General features: G+C 41.1%; 1 protein-coding gene across 1 annotated transcript; it reads right to left on the reverse strand.

Moving 5' to 3' along the window:
* Window positions 1-22: 22 nt before the first annotated feature.
* On the reverse strand, window positions 23-15263 carry SLC39A6 (solute carrier family 39 member 6). The gene is made up of 9 exons (XM_079302215.1): window positions 14484-15263; window positions 13131-13311; window positions 12704-12873; window positions 11228-11437; window positions 9634-9703; window positions 8329-8706; window positions 2962-3042; window positions 396-586; window positions 23-290 (listed from the first exon to the last, which is right to left on the reverse strand). Exons 1-9 carry the CDS (start codon window positions 15243-15245, stop codon window positions 138-140), a joined length of 2196 nt encoding a protein of 731 aa, XP_079158341.1. The 5' UTR covers window positions 15246-15263; the 3' UTR covers window positions 23-137.
* Between the last annotated feature and the right edge of the window lie 2378 nt (window positions 15264-17641).

Here is a 17641-nt window from a genome sequence, read left to right on the forward strand (position 1 = left end):
GCACAAAATCAAAGCACACCAATAAAAAAATCTAGTCTATATCAAATGTACCTTTCCAATAAGGAAATCTGTAGAAAAAAAAACAACAACCCTACCACTTATAATTTAACATCGAGTTGTCCTCCTGGCAACCAGGATTACAAGTTTATGCTGAATACAATCTTGTGTTCAAATACTGAGATAAGCAGCATTATCCCAAAACCCAGGAGAATGCCAGCATTCTGTAACAGGAAGTATCCCCACCGGCTGCATCCATGGTCACTGGCATCATTGTGGAGCATTTCAGGTACCTAAGCAAACAAGAAAGTGTTAAATGCCTTCAAAACAAACAGCTGCTTCAAATCATTAACTCTTAAGCTGTGTCATGCAAAATTCAAATAGGTCTAGGCACTTACCATATCCACAAGAGCCACATACATGAACAAGCCAGCGGTAAGTGCAAATATCCACATTGAAACATTGTCTGCATAATGACCAATAAGGATCCCAGTCGCCATACCAAGATAAGCCAGCATTGCTGACAGAGCGTTATAAAGCACAGCTTGCTTGACAGTCATACCAGCTTTTAGAAGGACAGCAAAATCTCCTGTAACAGGGAAAAAAAAAAAGCAAGACATAGTTTTCATCCTCAGGTAAGTACTGCAGTGTTGCCTTATTTACAGTTCTCTTACTTACAGGATTACTAATCTACTTTTATGCTGTTGTTTGCTTTATTTTTCTTCCTTCATAAAATCAGAAAACACTGAGGGACAGAAACTCAGAGGGTGCACATGAATAACAACACAGCAGCAAATACTGTAAGTTTATAATTTTTAAGTATTCGCATTTTTGAAAGAAGCAGCTTTTTGCTGAATCACAGAACAGCCTGACTTGGCAAAGACCCACAAGGATCATCAAGTCTAACTCCTGGCCCTGCACAGGACAGTCCCAAGATCACACCATGTGCCTGAGAGTGTTGTCCAAACACTCCTTGAACAACGCTCAGCCTTGGTGCTGTCACCATTCCCCTGGGGAGCTGTTCCAGTGCCCAAACACCCTCTGGGTGAAGAACCTTTTCCCAATATCCAACCTAAACCTCCCTGACACAACTTCAGGCCATTCCTTTGGGTTCTGTCATAGGAGAGAAGAGATCAGTGCTTGCCCTTTGTCTTCCCCTCATGAGAAAGCTGTAGAGTGCAGTGAGGTCTCCCCTCAGTCTCCTCCAGGCTGAACAGACCAAGTGACCTTGTTCACTCCTCAACAGGCTTCCCCTCAAGACCCTCCACCATCTTCATACCCCTCCTTTGGACGGTCGCTAATAGCTTCATCTCCTCAAGCAGCTTGAATTTAAACCATCACTGTAAAATGCTGCAGTACCTGATATGCCTGAGTGTTCCTAAAATAAAATATTCCCACTCAATTATGTATTCAATTTATTATCCTGTAATCGCTCTTTGTACTTTTAATCTGTGTTATAAATTTAAAATAATTTCTTTATTAATTTCTGTAAATGATCCTTAACGTCTTATTTTTACCTGAAGCTATGATAGGCCATCAGATAGAAACAATTTTCTGCAATTCAGAACATATTTTTTCTAAACCAGAGTAATATAAACTTACTATTTGAAAATAAAATTGATTCTTTGTGTGTTATCTCCAGTTAAAGTAAACAAAAGTGATTTTCAAAGCTGATTTGAGTAATTTGCTACAACAGCTTTTCCTACAAGCTACTGCAATTAAGATGAACTGGTATAATAAAAACATGGTTTAACATTAACAACAATTTACAACTTTATTCCAGGCTAACCTCAACTAGTCCCATTTGTTTCAATTTTCCTATGTCACTTCATGTCCTCTGGCAAAGACGGTATTTCCTATCAAGTCTTCTGTTCTGATTAAAAAAGTATGATTTAAATGTTAAAAGATTTTTCTTATTTCTAAAACCAACAGAACAGCTGAATTTAGAATTATCCAGTTCATAAGATGAATTCACTTCTTATATCTGAATTAACAACATTCAGTACATGTAATTAATACAAGTTCCACAATTAGTATGAACAAGTCTCAATTCCTCCCAGTCCATAAAATCAGGTATGTTTTCTCCACAATAACATATTTCTGCATAAAATTACTGTGTAAATATATCCAACTGTTTATATAGAGGGAGTTTAATGTTTACACACACTGGTTTGCAAGCTCCATTAAATGAAACTGAATGTTCTCCCCTCTGGGGAATTAAACCTTAAAAAAAGGGAAAGCAAATTCTTCTTTCTTCATTCTATACACCAAGTATGACTGTGGCCATGACAGCTAAGAAATAAACACCAATTGCACATCCAAAATGATTTGACAACTGGAAAGATCAGCTTCATCTTGAGTTCAACTAAGCACATCCACCCTGTTCTCACCAGCTGCCCTTCAAAAGGGCCAAATCCTGAACTCATATTGTAAGACACGACAATGATCTCTCATGGGACTGCACACAAATTTAAATCACTTGGGCTTGAAAGACACACTGTTTCCAGAAAGATTCTAAGTCATTTCAAGTTTAATTTAGAGCTACAGCAGTTCTTTGCTAGACTTAATGAAAAAGCAGCAAATGTTATGCAGAAAGTACTTTGACTAATCGTGACCTTCTTTTTAGCAGCACAAGCATGAGAATAAAATTAAGGAGAGATGTGAGAAAAGCAAATTCTGTCACACATTCTCCTGCAATTCACAACTTGTTACATACAAGGAGAATAAAAACTACAACTAAATTACACAGAAAAACTGCAAGAGACAGTTTTATGCAAAGTAGCTGAAATATTTAGATTTTTAAACTATTAATTCAATTAAGAAATGGTTAAACAGTCTAAGTATATCAGAAGTATCCTTGAATAGACAATCTGACACAGATGAAGTTTTCTGATCAAATTTTATTCCCCTACATACACCTATAAGTATATACACATGCAGCATATGGAAATGCTGGGGTCTTACCTAGCTCATGAGGTAATTCATGGCAAAATACAGCCACAGAAGTGCTTAAACCACTAGAAAACCCTTCAGTAAAGGCTGCTCCTATGAAGAGACAGGGGAAAAAAAAGCAAACAAAACATTACTACGTATTCAGACATCAAGTGCAGAAGCATTAATGAACATGCTTGTGTCATATCAGGACATACATTTCACTCAAATTTTTCTTTGTGGAAGCATTTAAACTTTAACTGAACAGTTGCTTATGATTCTTGAGTTGCAAAATTCTTCAGAATCTTGCTATTAAAATAAAACCACATTTCACTATCTTATTTCTGAACTAAGCCAAACACATTCCAACAACACAACCCTTCCCAAAAAATGCAATAAATGACAATACCATCCAAAAATATGTGCGGGTTTTTTTTAAGATACAAAGAGAACAAAGCAGCTCAACTGCAACTGAGAGTCAGATACCTTAAGAAAGTCAAGACACAATAATAGAGGCTATGAAATCAACAGTGAGAGATAACTTCTAAGCAGCTTACTTTTAAATAAATACCAGAGCAGCTTGCTTTCAAGTGGAGAAAAAAAAGCCCCAAAACCACAAAAACCCCTTAAACTAGTTCAGCAGTCCTCATCTTTCCCATCTCTCCTGCTCCTCCCATTCTTTGCCATTTTTCTTGCTTGGCAGCAGCTCAGGAGGATGCAGCACACTGCAGGGCTGCAGAGCTGCACCACAGCTCACACGTGACATGTCAGGTCCCCAGCTGCATGGAGAGCCTCTTCAAGGATGAAGAGCCACATTCAGCTTCCTCTTCAGCTGCTACCAGGAGCCTGCCAGCAAACAAGATGCTGCCAACAAGCAGTGAAGGAGGCACTAAGCCATGTCACAGTGGCTGGCACACAAGGGACCCAGGAGTACCATTCCCAGAGGAAGCACTACAATGCCAATGACTCCACTGGAGACAATCCCTTCTTTTCACTGGGGAAACTACATGCTGACCTAACTCTTGAGGGAGACAAGGCTATCCAGGTCTTCAAGTGCAAGAAATGACTGATGCTCCTCCCTGAAGTGATGACAGCAGCAGGAACATTATGTCTGGGATGTGAGCTGTGGCATCCAGGCAAGAGGATGCAGGACATGGTGAGCAGGCATCTTTGGATGAGTGGTAAGAAACAGGATCAAGAGGGCCTTCAGAAGAGGTTCTACAGGGGCAAAAGCCCAAGCTCATCAGACTAAAGAGGAAGGCAAGACCAAAGTAGCACTGGAACTAGTATAAGAAACATGAACTCTGAGATGAGTAACAATTGAAAACAGTGCAGTCTGGCAACAGGAATAACATTCTGTTCCCACTACAGCTATTGATCTGAAGAACATGGTCATGACCTTGGCAGCAGTGAAAGGATAAATGAGTCCTGCCTTGCCCAGCAGTTCAGTACATCAGATAAAAAGTACAAAAAGAAAGGAAAGGTTTTTTTAAATTTTTTTTTTTTTAGTGACAGGAGATTCCCTCCCATGCAGGACAAAGACAGACCTGCTGACCTGTTGCCCAGGAAGTCCATGGGTTGCCCAGAGCCTACTTGAATGATGCTGTGGAGACACCACCAAAGTTTGTCTGGCCTGTCATGGATAGATACAAACTGCCTACAGGGACAGAATACAATTCACTGTGGAGGTATTTTTGCTACCTCCATAAAGGGGATCCTTGACCACAGAGATCTCCAGTATAAAAGTACATGTGAACTGTGGTTCTATATGTCTATTCAGCCCCTTGGTCAATCACAGTAACACTAAGGAATAAGATTACCAATCATCTAACCAAGGAAAGGTGGTGGATAAGCCTACCTATGAACACAGGACATCACCATTCACACAGTCTTCAGCTGTGGAGGTAACAGCACTGGGCACACAAACCAGGATGTTCCTTAACTGTACTGGTAATGGTTTCCTACTACAGATGACACAAAAGCCAGCCAGAATTAGCATTGTAAATTGACCTGCTGCCCAAAAACAAGGAAACACCGATGGCAAATACCACAAAAAATTACTTCTTTGTGAGCATGAGGTAACAGAGTTCAGGACACAGGAGGAGGCTGGAAGACGAAGAAACAAGATCAGGACTCGAGGCTTTAATGAAGCAGACTTTGACTTATTTAAGGAACTGCAGTGTAGAATACCCTGGGAGTCAGTCAAAAGGGATGTGCCCAGAAGGGGTGGGCAGTTTGTAAAGCACAGAGATGTACAAACAAACAAGCCAGTTTGTGCAGGAACACTTGAAGAAGATGTGCCCAGGTAAGCAGTGTGTCCTAATAATTTAAGATTCAAAAAGGAAGCACACAAGAAATAGGAACAAAGACTAGCAACAAGGAAGCTAAAAGCAGTGGAACAAAAGGGAGGAAGACCAAAGCCCAGCTTGATCTAAAACTAACAAGACTCCAAGGATAACAAGAAACAGTTCCATAAGAATGTTAGCCGAGAAACAGAGTTCATTAAAAATTCGGGTCTGTTGACAGATGAGGAAGGGAAATACGCAGTATACATAACAAGAGGCACAGCACAGCCTTCTCAATCTTTGTCAACAAAGCCAGATCCCAGCTCCTTACCAGAAAGAAAGAGACATCAAACCACAGAAGCAGAAGTTCAGAAAAATGCAGAAAAAGTGAAATGCTCAGGTGCATCCCAGGATGGGGATCCCCTGAGGATACTGACAGAGTTTGTGACTAAAAAGCTGCTGTTGATCATGTGTGAAAAACCATGGTTATAGAAGGCCCCACTGGAACTCTGGGAAAAGGATAATATTATTCCCATTTTTAAGAAAGGCAAAGAACCGGACTCAGGAGTGTTTAGTGTCATTCAGTTCCTGAAAGGATCATCTGAAATATCCTCTTAAAATCCCCTCCAAAAGCTGCATCGAGCTTGAGGAGATAATTGACCACACAGATGGTGAATATAACAGAACTGTAGTAGGATTTCTCACACCATCTCCTATAGCAGTCTTATCTGGGCAAAGAGGAAATATGGGCTTGCCCACTGACTGGACTGCTGGGCTAACAGGGTTGGTGGCTGGTAAGAAGTAGAGCTCACCAGGACAAAAACTGCAACGCATTTTCTTCAGTATCTTCACTAATGATCTGGATAAAATAAATGGCACCAACAGCAAATTTAGGGGAAAGCAAGAGAAAGTAAGGGCTGAGGTGACAGACCAAGCACTAGAGCTTTAGACAAGATCATAGCAAACTTAATTCTTATGAAGATCAAAGAAGACAAGTAAGAAGTAATCAAAATGCAAGCTTAAATATCAAGAATATCTCTTTTTATTTTTTCATTGCTAAAAAGAAGTCCTGAAATGTTAACAAACTGAAGATGAAATTAATATATCTGGCATTATCCCCTCTCAAGATGCTGATTTATCTTAAAATATACTTTTAAGACATGACTTTTCTCAAAACCTAAAGAAAAAAATGTGTATGCAAGACTAGTGTAAAAATAGTGTTCTGCATTTTACTTATTTAATTGTAATTACGCATAAAAGTTCAAATCACAGATGATCCTTTTGCACAAATGAGTCAGATGCAACAGCCTTAATAAAAAAATAATCACTTTTAAATCTTGCTCCTACATAATTAGCACAACAGATTTGAGGAGAAAAGTAACCGATAGAACTTATGAATAACAAATCACATGAAGCAAATCAACTTAAATGAAGGGTTATGCTGGCTAAAGCTATCTTTACAGAAGTGTTCACATCTTCTTTAAAATACAGATGAACTACTACACAAGTAGCATTGGCATTTTTACAACACCATCAAATTGATGTTTTCCCATAATACTTTTAAGAACATAGAGAACAGAAAAGAAACCCATATTTCCATTAGCCTGAACAAGCTACACAGCAGGACTTCTGAAAGCTATTGCTCTCACTTGTTCAATAAGCCTTTATTAACCTTTCTCATACTTTTCCCTTCATAACTATAAAGTCATAGCTCCTTCCCAAATCTCCCTAATGCCAAGAGGTAATTGATTCTGTGTCATTTGTATGCAAATCTTCCTTCTACCACATTTTTCACTACTGATCTGCTCAAAAATTTACATTTCATGCTTCAGCTTCCATCAAAAACGAGATTAAATCAGAAAGTCTCTTTTCACATTACAGTCTGAATTGACTGAACCTGAACAACTGCAAATATTGCTGTGCAAAAATAGTTATTATTTGGTTTCCTCTTCAAACAAGAATGAATTTTTTCCTACAATAAAATTTACAGAAAGACTGATACTGCTGAACTGCCTCCAGTATGCTAAACAGCCTCGAAATGAATCCAATACCTGTAAAGATTAGTCTTAAATACAATAGTCAAGATCAGGAAAGATTAGCTTAAGTACTGAAGATTATTGATTTGACTTCACTTTCTGTAACTTACTTTAACCTTTTAAATTCAATATACCTGTAGTCTAGTTCTCCTTCCAGGAAAAACATGGGAGTTCCCAAATCTGACCTCCCAGACAGAAGTCCAAAACAAAATATTCAATCTACTATATTTGGGATGAAGAAATATTTTCACTGAAGCATTATCAAAAAAAGAAAGACTGAGCAACTACAAGCATTAAGGGAAAAATCGGTGAAGGAACTAAACAGGAACAAAAAGATAAATGCTTTGTTTACAAGTAAAATAACTGTTTATACCTGTTCAATTTTTTTTTAAGTGGACTACTATGCTCAGCTCTAGATTTTAAGGTTTTGAGTATATTATGACCACAGTTTCAGAAAACAAATTCAGGCTAAAACAGATTGAAACTAGGGCCTCATCTCCCTACCCATCAGTGCTCTGGAGGAATACTGATGTGTAACCAGTACAGGCAGGCAGATGGGCCAAGTACAGAACCTGACCTTGCTGCATCACAAGAGAAGATGAAAGAGAAAAAAGTGAAAAAGCCAATGATGCCAGTGGCCTGACTGAAGTAAAAAAACCACAGTTACTTTGTATGTGACAAAAAAGACAAGCTTGTCCTAAAAACAATTAGAATTTTAAAAACTGCTGAGCACCTGCGGGCACTGAAATAGAAACTCAGTCTTAAATATTCTTTATAAGCCTAGGTTTGGTTTTGAGAAATGTTAGCTTTAACTCTTCAAAAGCAGGAAATGAAGCCCAGTTCATATATTTTCTAAAGAAACACAGCTGCAAACACATAATTTCTCTTTCATACATCACTTACCTTCAGGTTGTTAAGCTGGAAATTTTTCCTACTCATTAAGATGATGCTCTCAGAAAAAAGTTTAGGCTTCAAAGTCCCTCTGCTAATTAGCTAAACCCTAATAGAGGTAAGAGACAGCTAGAAGACTTCACTGCCCTCACATGCAAGAAAGCTGCAGCTCTCAAGTTAGCACTTACCAATCGCCAGCCCATCACTAAAATTGTGTAGCCCATCTCCCATGATCACCATCCAGGCCAGAGTTGCAATCCCCGCGTCCTTCAGTTCTTCGCGCGAGTAGCGCTGACTGTGACTGTGGGGATGATGGTTCTGATGGTGATGGTGGTGCAGAATGTGATGGTAGTCATGGTGATGGTGACTCAGATGATCTGTCTGTCCTAGAGTATCGTGCAAGTGAGAATGGCATTTGTTCCTACAGCCCCTGGACACATATTCGTTGTCAACCTCCTCTTGATGAGAATGAGCTATCATCACTTCTTCTTCCTCTTGTACAGTTGGCTGCTGAGAAATGAAGGTTGATGGATCTTGAGAATCTACTCCTAGATAGCCCTCAGGCCCTGTTACAAAAAGCCAGAGTACAATGTTACACATTTTTAAAATCACCTAAGAAGCAAAGATACAATAAACAGTTTGACTATGGGAAGCCTAAAGAAGTTTAGAGACCGATAATTCAATGTCTTGAACAAGAAGATTTCCTTGAAACGTTTCCACAACTTATTTAGGTTTCAGAGATAATTCCCAATAGCTCACAATAAGGAAAACTTTTAGTTTCTGCTCCTACTGCTGAAACAGCCCTTACATTATGGCAACAAATGCTTCCCAAAAGGCAAAAACCTTTTAATCTGAGACTCACTGCAATTTAAACACAAGAGCAAAAGGCTCCAAGTCCCAGTTTCACAGCATGAAAACTGTTAGTTCAATTGCTTCAGGAAAAAACAAGTATCTGAAAAGCATGTGCCATTTAGTTATCTCAGCTGAAGAAAAAGGATACAGAAGAAGATCATGTTATAGATAATTTTGGAAACTCCTGTATTTCAAAACAAATACAGGCACTTGAGCTTAACACCTGAAAAATAAACACTAAAAAACAAAGTCATCAATACAGACCATGAAATACTCTCATATAAACGCTGCTGACACACTACAGTTGGTTCAGCAGTCCAAAGAGAAGTGTAGAAGTCAGTAGGTTCAGCTGTACTGCAACTTTCACAGAATTTCAACTTCTGCTGCTAAATCCAGAATTAAAAGGCCTAAAGTTCCAAAACTATGAATTTACTACTTCTAACCCACTGATCCTTTTCAAAAGAAAGCAGCAAATAGATTTAGTGCTCTACAAATCAGCAGACAGGTTTTGTTTTGAAAATAATTCAAGTATGAGTGATCCAATTTACAGTAAGAAGTGGATCTGAGAGCTGCCATCAATCAGGTGTTTTTTAAACAGTGCTGCCTAAAAGTAAAAACTGTGTGACATTAAAGAGACTTACGATCATCCGTATCCAACTTATCTTCATTTGCTGTAAACTTCTTACTTTCTCCATCATCTTCATTTTTTTTCTTATTCCAAAAGAAAATACTGCAGTTATGAATATTTTACTTGTTTTTCAGGTTATACATGAACAACATTATATTCATAACATTTATGCAGCCTGCACAGAAAGATGACAATATGGAAACCATATAAAGAGTGTAGAAGAGGAATATTAGAATAGTACTAAAGTAAAATTACAAAGGTTCCTCAGACTCCATAGGAGAGGAGAAAAAATAAAACTAAACAAAAAAGACCACAAACAAACCAACCCATATATATAAATGCCCTGCATTTTTCACAAGAAATAAGCAGAAGGTTTTCATCTGAGAAGCAAAATACATCAAATGGTGAGTAATATATCCCACTAATTCTTTTCTATCATAATGTCAATATGTTTTTTAATAATGTACAGAAGGAAAACCAAGGAAAATCTCTCCTCCTTGCTCACTAAAGTCTGTGTCACAACAATTTATAATCAATGACTCAGTATCTAGGAGGGCATAATTAGTCTAACAGGAAATCCATTCCTTGTGGCTGGGAGGAGACAAAATTCTTGCTTTGGTTCAAACTGTTCATGTTCTTTCCTGTCAAACAAATGTAACTAGAGATAAGGAAATCTCAGTTAGTTCAGTTTCAGTATAAACCACATCAACACATCCTCCCATGCTCAAAGAGCATACATGGCATTTGCTGTGCAACTGCTGCCTTAATGACCAATTTAACATGAAAACTAAACAGAGATTATCAATCTTTAAGGTAGCCTAGTAATTAGCAGTTTTTAAAGCAAGTAATTAGTATTTACTAGCTTTCTTCAAGCAAGGCTTAGGATTGGCTGGAACCAGATGACCTTTAAGATACCTTCCAACTCAAACCACTCTATAATTCTATTGTATCACCAATTTCTGCTTAATCTTTTTTACTGAGTCAAGTTTGATATATCTGAGAGCTGCATATTTTGGGGGAGAGACAGGAAAGCTCCAAGGGGCTTGACAGACTGTTTCCTCACAGAATGCTATTCCATAATGCCACTTTCTACAACATACTTGGATGTATATTTATGTAAGCACTTACTGCCAACCCTTACCTGTCTGTGCAAGTGCCCTCTTCAACAGAAGTACAATAACTGTACAATGCAAACTTATTGCATCCAGGATTGAAATTAAAATAGTAATAAAAATAGTTCAGATAGCTAAAAATGTCTCAAGATACCAGAAGGAAGTCAGTAATGAAGTGAGTTCTTAAACCACTCTGTTAAAACTAAAGATGCAACTGGACATTTGCTTATTAAACAATTCACTGCAATGTCAAAGCCTGTACTATGTTGCCTGGTTGTGGAAATAGCAGAGTACTTAATAAAAGGATCACACAAGAAGATTATCACATACTTTAGAAGCATGTGTGTCCCTAATAAAAATGAAATTCTAACACTAATCCAGTCAGCCATTGCTATTAAATTGAAAGGTATATGATATTCATGGAAGGTTTTTTAATAAGTGCTTTCAGAAATGAGTACGCAATACAATAGAGCTTCAAAGTAATAGTCTCCCTACCTTTTTCTTTTTGTCTTTAAATTGCTTTATTAAAGTGATCAAATGCTCCACTAGAAACATGAAGTACAAGCCTCCAAGTGCTGTAAGTCCTTTCCATGTAGAATCCAGGTAAGCACTCTCCTCTGTACTTTGAAAAACAAGATGCTTGTACATAGAGCCTTTTTGATCAAGCACAGGCTTTTCATGATAATGGTGATGGTTTCCGTGAGACTAAGGGAAGAAAAAGAGGAAAATTATTATATTCAAAAGAACTGTAATGTAAGAAACACAGAAAGTCCTTTTCACATCTTTTTCCTCATGTCTGTAGTCCAGACTTGACAATTTTCACAGGTCAAATGCTCTGCTTAGAGACTCAAACAATTACAAAGGAATCTGTTGATTGCAAATTTATTGATAAGAAGAAACATTGCAAGGACTGGGAACAGGCCTGGCACTGGCCCACACGCTGAAGCTGCACAGACACAGCTTAATCCCAAGTGTACAGCTGCCACACAAACTCCTGACCCTATCAAAGAAACCACATTTTAAACAGTGGTCACAGCCAGCACATCAGTTAGCTTCCCATCTAAGACAATTCACAGATGCCAAACAACTTTTTCTACAAGGACGTTGGCTATAATTTCTTTCTTTAAAGAAGTCTGACACTTTTCCTCTCCTTACTGGATACTGGTGGGTTCAGAAATAAAAAACCTTTTTGCACACCTCATTCACATGTGTTTTGATTTACACAACCTCCACAAAAAATGCAAAATTAACTGAAAGGAAAAAGAACCATCTGGTGGATTACAGGCAGGACTGAGAAACCACAGAATCTGAAGTCACTTTTATTGGTTTTATTTGAAAGCTGGAACAAGTTACTTTTGAGAGGGGAGGAGAGGGAAAATATCTGTTTAAGAACTTAAAAAAAGGCAGAACTTTAGCAATCATATTTCCTTTTCATTGTCCCTATTACATAACAGCAATTCCAAAATCTATCAAGTAGTATTTTCCCCAGGACTTCAGAAATGATGGACTCTGGTAAAAAAAAAAAAAAAATCACAATAGGTAAGCCATCAACGTAAGTGGCTTGTAACAAAAAATAGTTGATTATTCATTTCACATTTAAAGTGTTCAGTGAGCAATTTCCACTATCTCTAAAAAATCCATTAAACTGAGGAAACAAAAAATGGGGGGCAGCATTCCAATAAACCACTAAGACAAATTATGCAAAATTCAAGGAACAATAAAGGGACGTGGCAGCACATATGACTAAGAACAGGAAATAGAATGGGATAATGCTCTGAAGCTCTTGAACTTTTAAAGACTGTGAAATGATTAACACAGATATTCCAAATGGAAAACCTTTCCATCAAACAACCTGCATAACAGGGTTGAGAAATGACTCATCAAATGGGTATGAACTAATAGGGGACTAATACATACAGCTGTCAAGTTCTTTTCTTTGAGACAATGAATGAAACATTAATTAATACTCACATGTGGAAGGAGGTGTAAGAAGGCATCTCCACTCAAGGTCCCCACAGCCAATGCCACAAGAAAACTCAGAAGAAATTTGAAAAATACTCGATTCATCAGTGGTACCAATATAACACCCAGCAAGGAAAGAAAGCTGATGACAGAGATGGATATAAAGCCACCAATCCAAGCTGGCAAAAAAAAGTAACAAAAATAAGTAAGGGCTGTACATGATTTTGTCTGCTTAACATTTCTGTTATCAAACACACCTGATCATTCAATTAATCAGATATTAACAAAAGGTATGCCACAAAGAGATCTCTAATCTTGGTGAAGTGCCAAAAGAAAACAACACTTCTTACAACTATGAAATAGGTTCCTTGCATTTGTAACTAACATATACATTTTTCCATTAAGCTTCGATGTTACAAGAGAAAACACAGCCTACCTATTTGCAGGGAGTAACTTTTTGGAGGAGTTTCAGCTTTTTCACTGGTAGCATGGACTATGCAGTATTTGCCATCGATCTGATTAATAAGAGCTGGACAGAGATAACTAAATTCTGTAGCAGTCAACAATACTTGAGTGCCTATTCCATGCGACTGCATCAGTCTGGATGCATTGGAGCACTGTGGAAAAAGACATGTTGAAGATTAACCAGAACCAAAATACCACAATACATCTTAAAAGAACTGCACATCCCATCTCAATTGAAATGCAGCAGCACTGCATGAAAGTGGCTACATCAGAACAACTCAAAAACTGGTAACAAACCCATTTAGTAAAAAATGTACTTCCACCTCAGTCCTGCCCCAGAAAGCTGGTTTGGAAGTCTGGGTAGATAATGTGTGATTATTACTCATTCTCAGCTCAAATGGGTCAGATGCTTTGATGTACAAATAAAAAAAGCCTAACACTTTTCAGTCAGTTTTAAAGGCCATCAAAGGAAACATTAACAAGGTCTAATATCTTTTTGTAGCAATGGCTGCTGTGGAATGTCTTGTTCAGAGCATGTTGTACATACACTCCCTCGAGTAAATAGCTCCCCACTGTACAGCCTACACACAGTCTCAGGGGTTTAAAGAACTGCAGTACTTCTGCTTCGACAGGGCAGAACACAGCAACAACTTGTGAATTCAGCACCCACCATCGCATGGCACACAATACCCAATCAGAATTACCTGGTATGGCCACAAACATTAAGATCCTGCTTGCTTTTTAAAGTCCTTAATAGAAAAGGATCTGACTATTTAAGAAAAATGTCTACAACACAACTATATTCTTTATCATTAATAATTTTATACTGTTTTAAAGTAACACGTGACATTTTGCCACAACCTTTTTAGAGTTGTTTTTTACGTACAGTTGTCAGATGGGGAGGGGAGGGTGTTAGAGGAGGACAGTTCTACACTATCACAATGTGAGACAGCTTTGATAAGAATCACAGTACCTTAACTGGATCTTTTTACTTTCACTACATTAATAGGAAAACAAGACAGACTCCTGATTTAAGGCAGAACTGGAAGTTTTAAACTGTACATGTTTTTCAGGTTTAGTGAGAGTTTAATATTTAGTAACAGTTAAATATATAAATAATCAATGCATTACACCAAGTGTACATTTACTCTTAATTTTCCTTTAAGCTTGTGAACATAATACCATATCCCCTCAAAATGTTAAGTTCCAAAGTTCCAAGGAAAGTGTTTTCACGTGTTTGGCTACGCGTATTGTTACACCACAAAACTTGAAAAATAAGGCCGGTGTATCTGGATTCCTGAGAATACAACAGAACCAGCCTCACCTCTTGAGTGCTTTGTTTCTTCAGTTTAGAATAGAGGTGGCTCCCTCTGTCCAGCTCCTTCGGAGAAGCGCGGGGTTCGCCGGTCCTTGCAGCTCCGCGGGCGGTGGCGTTGCGGGCCGCGGTGGCGTTGCGGGCCCCGGGCAGGCCGGGAGCGGTCCTGCCGTCCCCGGGCTGCGCGCTCCGGGGCTCGGCGCGGCCGCCCGCGGGCGCCGGCATCTCCTGAGCCGCGCTCTTGCTGCGCACAAAGTTCTGCTGCCGCTCCCCGCTCTCGGCCTTGTGCGGCTCCTTCCCGTGGCTGCTCCTGTGGTCTTTGCCAGCATCGGAGTCGTGGTTCGGGCACGCGGTCTTCTCAGAGCTTTTACTCAATGAAACATGATTATGATGAGAGTGGTGATCATGGTCATGGTCGTGATGGTCATGATGGTCGTGATGGTCGTGACTGTGGTCATGATCGTGATCGTGATCATGATCGTGACCGTGGCTCATTTTAATCCTTTTCATTTTATCTATACCTATGTTCTGTAGCAGCTTTCTAAACCCATCAATTGACAGAGAGTTGTTTTCTCCGTAACGATTGAAAAGTTCTTGAAGGTGCAACTTTTGTATTAGTCCTGCCAAGTCAGTATTGACACCCACTGTCTTTTCTGGAAAAGCTCTCTCCGATGTATGCACCACAGTAGCCGTCTCCACTCCATGATGGTAACTTTCACACAGAAGTATGGAAAACGATACGAGGAAAATAACTGATACCGTACTCTCCATTGCAGCTCCTTTTCAGTAGTAAAAATAATCAGGAAAAAGAGGAAAATTTAAGTAGTTTGCATGAAACTGATCACGTTGTACTCTGTAACACGCAGTCATCATCCACTCAAACAAAAAAAACCCACAACAAACAAAACCAAACACTGCTCAAAGTATCAATGCAGCAAGAGACATTTAAATTTCCTACACATTCAGCACTTCTCCCAGATGTGCTGCCTCGGGCAAAAGAAGCGGCTGAATACCACGGTGAGGTCACTGGCCACCAACACCTCCCCAGGTGCCAACCTGCCTTTGTTCAGCTCTGCCTGAGTCACTGCTAACACGGGCAGAGAGCCCTCAAGGGTGCACCAACTAAGCTCTAGGTTCGAGTTTTCTCACGCTTCAAAGAAGCCCTGTAATTTCTCCCTTAGCAATGAATAAGTCGTATAAATTACATGTTCCCTCTTAAAAACCGAAACTCCCAACCCTTCATCAGAGGATTTCCCGCAGGTTTTGGCAAACCAGCTGGGCAAGTGTTTCCAGCGCTCCACAAAAATTTGGTTTTTTATGCTGTCACGTTCCGTCTTTGTTTTAACATCAGTGTCGCACGGCTCCTTTCCCTAGGCAGACCGACTATTGCTGCGGACCAGCTGCTCACAAGCGTGAGCGTTTGTGTGCTTCATCCCATAAACACTCCAGCAGGGCTGCGAATTAACTCCTATGGAGACTGATGGAGACTGCGCGCAGAGCTATGCTGCCTCAGCCCTTTTCCAGGGAGATATTAATTAGTCAGCCTGAAAAAACCCACACCGCGGCTGGAAGGAGATGGCTGCGAGGGGACCTCGTCAGTGTCCGTAAGTATTGGAAGGAGGAGTGCCAAGAGGATCGATGCAGGTGGTGCAGAGAAATGGCATAAGAGGCAAAGAGCAGACACCGATGTACAGGGAGCAACCCCGGAATGTGAGACAGAACGTTACAGTGCGGGTGACCGAGCACTGGAACAGGCTGTCCAGAGGGTGCGGAGTGTCCCTCCCTGCAGATAGCCTAGAACCGCCTGGCCGCAATCCCGTGCCACGTGCTCCGGGATGAGCCTGCCGGAGCAGGGCGGCAGGACCAGACCCCCACCCTGCTCCTTCCAGCCTGTCCCGCTCGGTGACTGCGACCCGCAGGAGCCGCCAGCGCCCACGGCCCCCGCTGCGACTCCGCACGGGCGGAGGGGCCCCGAGCGCGGCGGGGCCCGGGCACGGCACACGGGAGGCCGCCGCAGGGAGAGGGGTGAGGAGGGGGAGGAAAGAAGCCCGAGGTTACCTCTCCCGCCGCCGCCGGGCCGGGCAGAGCCCACCGCCGCCGCTGCCCGCCCGCGCCAGCCGCGCCGCGCCCCTCGGCTTCCTTCCCTTTCCTTTCCTGTTCCGGGTACGGGCGGCGCGGCCGCTCCCAGGGAGGCGGGGCCGCCTCACGTGCGGCCCCAGCCGCCTCGACGGGCCCGGCGCCGCCCCGGGTCCTGCCGGGGTGTCCCGCGGCTCCTGGGCTGCTTCCCCAGCGGCTCCCTGCTTCAGAAAACACTCAAGTGTGGGTTTGGTGTCTCGTGGGAGGCGCGAATAACCCCCAGAAAGTTAAAAGGATGAGAGTCAGGGGGGACTTTTCCTCCCAGAGAACACGAGTCATTCAGGGCTGGCAGCGCTGGTTCGGTGGTGGCACGGGGTGTGGCAGCATTCCTTGGAGGCTTGGAAAGGGTTTTGTACAAGGACTCCCGGGGTTGAAAAGTGTGTGGGCAAGCAAGGGCCGGAATTGGGCTTGTAAATGGCCAGGGATGTTGGGTTTCCACGGCATCCACGGGCCCTTGCAGCGAGCCCAGTTTGGTTAAACCTGTCATGATTAATGACATGGCAGAGGAATCACTGTGCGCGAGTGGACAAAGAGACAGTGAGAAAGGACTGAGATCACCCTGGAGAAAGGCTTGAAACTTGCTAAAAGCACGTTGCTTTCTCCTGAAAAAACTTATTGTATTTTTCACATGTTGCTTTGCTGTGCCGCTTAACTGGCCATCAGCCCTTCACCACTCTGAGTCCCAGGCACAGGCTCTCTTACACTTGCTGCTTCTTTCTCCGGCATTTCCTGAGCTTTTCTCTCTGTCACACATTGCTGGTAAAGTGGGTGCTTACCCGTGTGCCAATTGCCTCTGGAATTTGGCTCTCTCTGATCAGTTGCCAAGGTTTTTCAGCTTGCTGGAATGTGAAAGCAGCACTGAATCCTGCCCTAGTATCTGGCTTTACTGATGACTTCTGAATGTTATGACAGTGTCTCAAACTTAACATCCAAGCCATTCTCAGCCGTCTTTCTCCTGCTGCCTGCACTCCTGACAGTGCCACCTTGCTCACCAGTCAGGAGGTGACAGATGTCTCTTCTTTATGTCTAAT

Source organism: Erithacus rubecula (genome assembly GCF_903797595.1).
Source record: "Erithacus rubecula genome assembly, chromosome: 3".
NCBI lineage: Eukaryota > Metazoa > Chordata > Aves > Passeriformes > Muscicapidae > Erithacus > Erithacus rubecula.

Bases quoted from the DNA above. Each gene is read 5' to 3' on its own strand.
- SLC39A6 (XM_079302215.1), bottom strand. From the start codon at position 15,245: ATGGAGAGTACGGTATCAGTTATTTTCCTCGTATCGTTTTCCATACTT. The intron at 587-2,961 runs GTAAGACCCCAG...TCCCTGTTACAG, and splicing joins TGAATTACCTCATGAGCTAG to GAGATTTTGCTGTCCTTCTA. The intron at 291-395 runs GTAAGTGCCTAG...TTGTTTGCTTAG, and splicing joins ATGTGGCTCTTGTGGATATG to GTACCTGAAATGCTCCACAA.